The sequence below is a fragment of the Penaeus vannamei genome, chromosome 28, assembly GCF_042767895.1.
Source record: "Penaeus vannamei isolate JL-2024 chromosome 28, ASM4276789v1, whole genome shotgun sequence".
Classification (NCBI taxonomy): Eukaryota; Metazoa; Arthropoda; class Malacostraca; order Decapoda; family Penaeidae; genus Penaeus; species Penaeus vannamei.
This window is the reverse complement of record NC_091576.1, coordinates 24,564,324-24,566,823: the sequence shown is the minus strand read 5'-3', so window position 1 is coordinate 24,566,823 and position 2,500 is coordinate 24,564,324. Positions and strand designations below refer to the sequence as shown.

Below are 2,500 nucleotides of genomic sequence, written 5' to 3'. Positions count from 1 at the left end.
CCCTAGTAAGCTGTGTAGGCGCTTGAGCATCGTTCGGTTGTTCAGCGGAAAAGTGGTGAACAGTTTTTAGCGAATTATACTTTTGACATTTCACACTACGGGATCAAATCGTGTGGGATTGCAACACCATATCACTATAACATTGTTCCAAAATCACACGAGTAGAGAGCACAACTTTCCGTTATTGTTGGTTAAAGTCTTATTATCTATGAATGAAGAACAGTGCATGAAACGACCGAAATAAAGTGTAGTTAATGTAGCATATCGTGGGCCTGACACAGCATATCCCGATGTTCCAAACGAGCGAAATGGAACATGAACACTGCATGAACAGACGTCGAAATGAACAACACCCTCACAGGCCAGCCGACCCGACGCGCCGCTAGCGAAGACCCCACTCGAAGAACAGTGACCCGACGACCCGCTGGGGGAAAAGACCACACTACGAAGGCCAGCAACCGAAGCACCGGCTTGAGAGGAACAGACCGCGCGGGAGAGAAGCGAGAACAAGTGTTTCCGAAACAAGTGACAAAAGCACACTGGCTCCGGACCTTCCCCCTTGCTCCGCTTTATCTCTCAGGGCGTCATAAGTTTAGCACCTCTTATCGGGACCTCCGTTACTCGGCTGATAAGGTGTCTTGCCTCGCTCATTGGGGACGGCTTTACAATAGGGGAGGTGATATAAAGCCATCATGGACCGAGTCTTACGTTTTCTTAATCCTTCTGTGAGGTAAAGAGTTTACTGTGGCGACCCGGTGTGAAATTTAGGTGCGGTTTGTGCGTAAGTGTCGAAGGAAGCTGTAAGTGTGGCGAGTGTCGTCCTTTTTTTAGTGAACTTATCTTGCACTTACATCGGGCATAGTACATTTTTGATAAGAATATTATTTAAACTATTACATATATGCATAGATAAATAAAGAAATGAATATATTTACATAAATAAATAAAGAAATGAATATATTTACATAGATAAATAAAGAAATGAATATATTTACATAGATAAATAAAGAAATGAATATATTTACATAGATAAATAAAGAAATGAATATATTCATGTATACATAAACACACCCATACGCGTACCTAAATGTGCGTATTGTGTGCAGAAATGTTTTTCATAAATTGGATTTCCTCCTCAAACCGATTTAAATTCCAGCGAATCGTTATAACTGGATTCTACTCTGAGCAATACAAAAGAGTTCTACAAAGGGTGAGCTGGTTACTGATAGACAAAACGGGATATAACAAAGTCACTTACAGTATTTGAATTCATTACACTGAAAAATTGGCTTTATTTCTCCACAATTCGGATTTCTCGAAAGTATTGGATAGGCTATTCAAGCATTCTCTTAGCTCTTTGCCTAGAAGTCTAATCTTCAATATATTACTGTATTATTTTCACTGAAATGAACTCTCACAGTTTACATCTGTATATGTCTGTCTTCCAGTTAGTCTAAATATTTGCATTTATTTATATTTGTCCGTCTCTCTATTCATCTATATATCTATACTTATGTACTTGTCTATCTTTTATATATGTATACATACATTCATATGCACATATATACGTATATATTGAATTCATATCCAATATGCAACAGCACCATTTAACACCAGCTTTCCCAGACGATAAAAATAAAACCCTGAAAAAACATGTTTGCCAGAATTTGCGCATTCCAGCCTGCATCTCAGTAGCGCCCCTTTCGGAACGCCAGAGAACCATCGTCATTTGAATAAGTCACTGAATCGTCTTAAAACTCGAAGACACTTTCCCTCCCTCCCTCCTCCCCAGTCCCTCCCTTCCCTCTCTCTTTCTATACAATCCCCATCCTTCCCCTTCCCCCTCCACTTTCTCTTCTCCTCTCTCCTTTCTCCACCCCCTCCCCCTCCCTTCTTCCCCCTCCTCTCCACACCATTTCCTCTCCCTCCTTCCCTCTTCCCTCTCTCCACCCTCTCCCCTTCCCTTCCCTTCCTTTCCCTCCTGCCCACTCCATTCCTTCCTCTTAATACCTACTTGTTGGTATTGTTCGTCTGTGATATTGATAGGATCACATCTTGTTGTGGAGTCCTTCTCTCCTATCTTTATATCCCCTTAAAATATTATATTTTTCCCCTCTCTCTCTCTCTTTTCTTATACCCCCTTGTAATATATATATGCATATTTTTCTCCCCTCTCTCTTTTATCTTTATATCTTTATATCTGTCTATCTATCTATCTATCTATATATTTCCCCTCTCTTTCCATCCCCCCCTCCCTCTCTCTCTCTCTCTCTCTCTTTCTTCTTAAACTTTCAGGGATATTTGCCGCCAGGTAAAATCTACCTGAATGTGTTTTGATTACGGGCGCCATAAAGCGAACGATCCCGAAGCTTTAACGACAGTCATTGGGATATTATTACGGCAGACACTCGGCCCCGCACCTCTCTTTGCTCGTCAAATAACCTGGTACGAATTTGATAGATCAGCTTATTATGAAAACAAAATGAAAACGGGCACCATA

At 40.9% G+C, this 2,500-nt stretch overlaps 1 protein-coding gene across 8 annotated transcripts in view; it reads right to left on the bottom strand.

The window, feature by feature from the left end:
- Window positions 1–2,500, bottom strand: part of Syt7 (Synaptotagmin 7) — a 722,943-nt gene that overhangs the window by 181,378 nt on the left and 539,065 nt on the right. Inside the window, exon 1 of one of the 8 annotated variants that reach the window (XM_070141959.1) lies at window positions 2–523. The exons of the other annotated variants lie outside the window; for them this stretch is intronic. Coding sequence (XP_069998060.1) covers window positions 2–30 — 29 coding nt within the window. The 5' untranslated portion in view covers window positions 31–523. Of the gene's footprint in view, window position 1; window positions 524–2,500 lie in introns of those variants that run through there. 8 annotated transcript variants of the gene reach the window in all.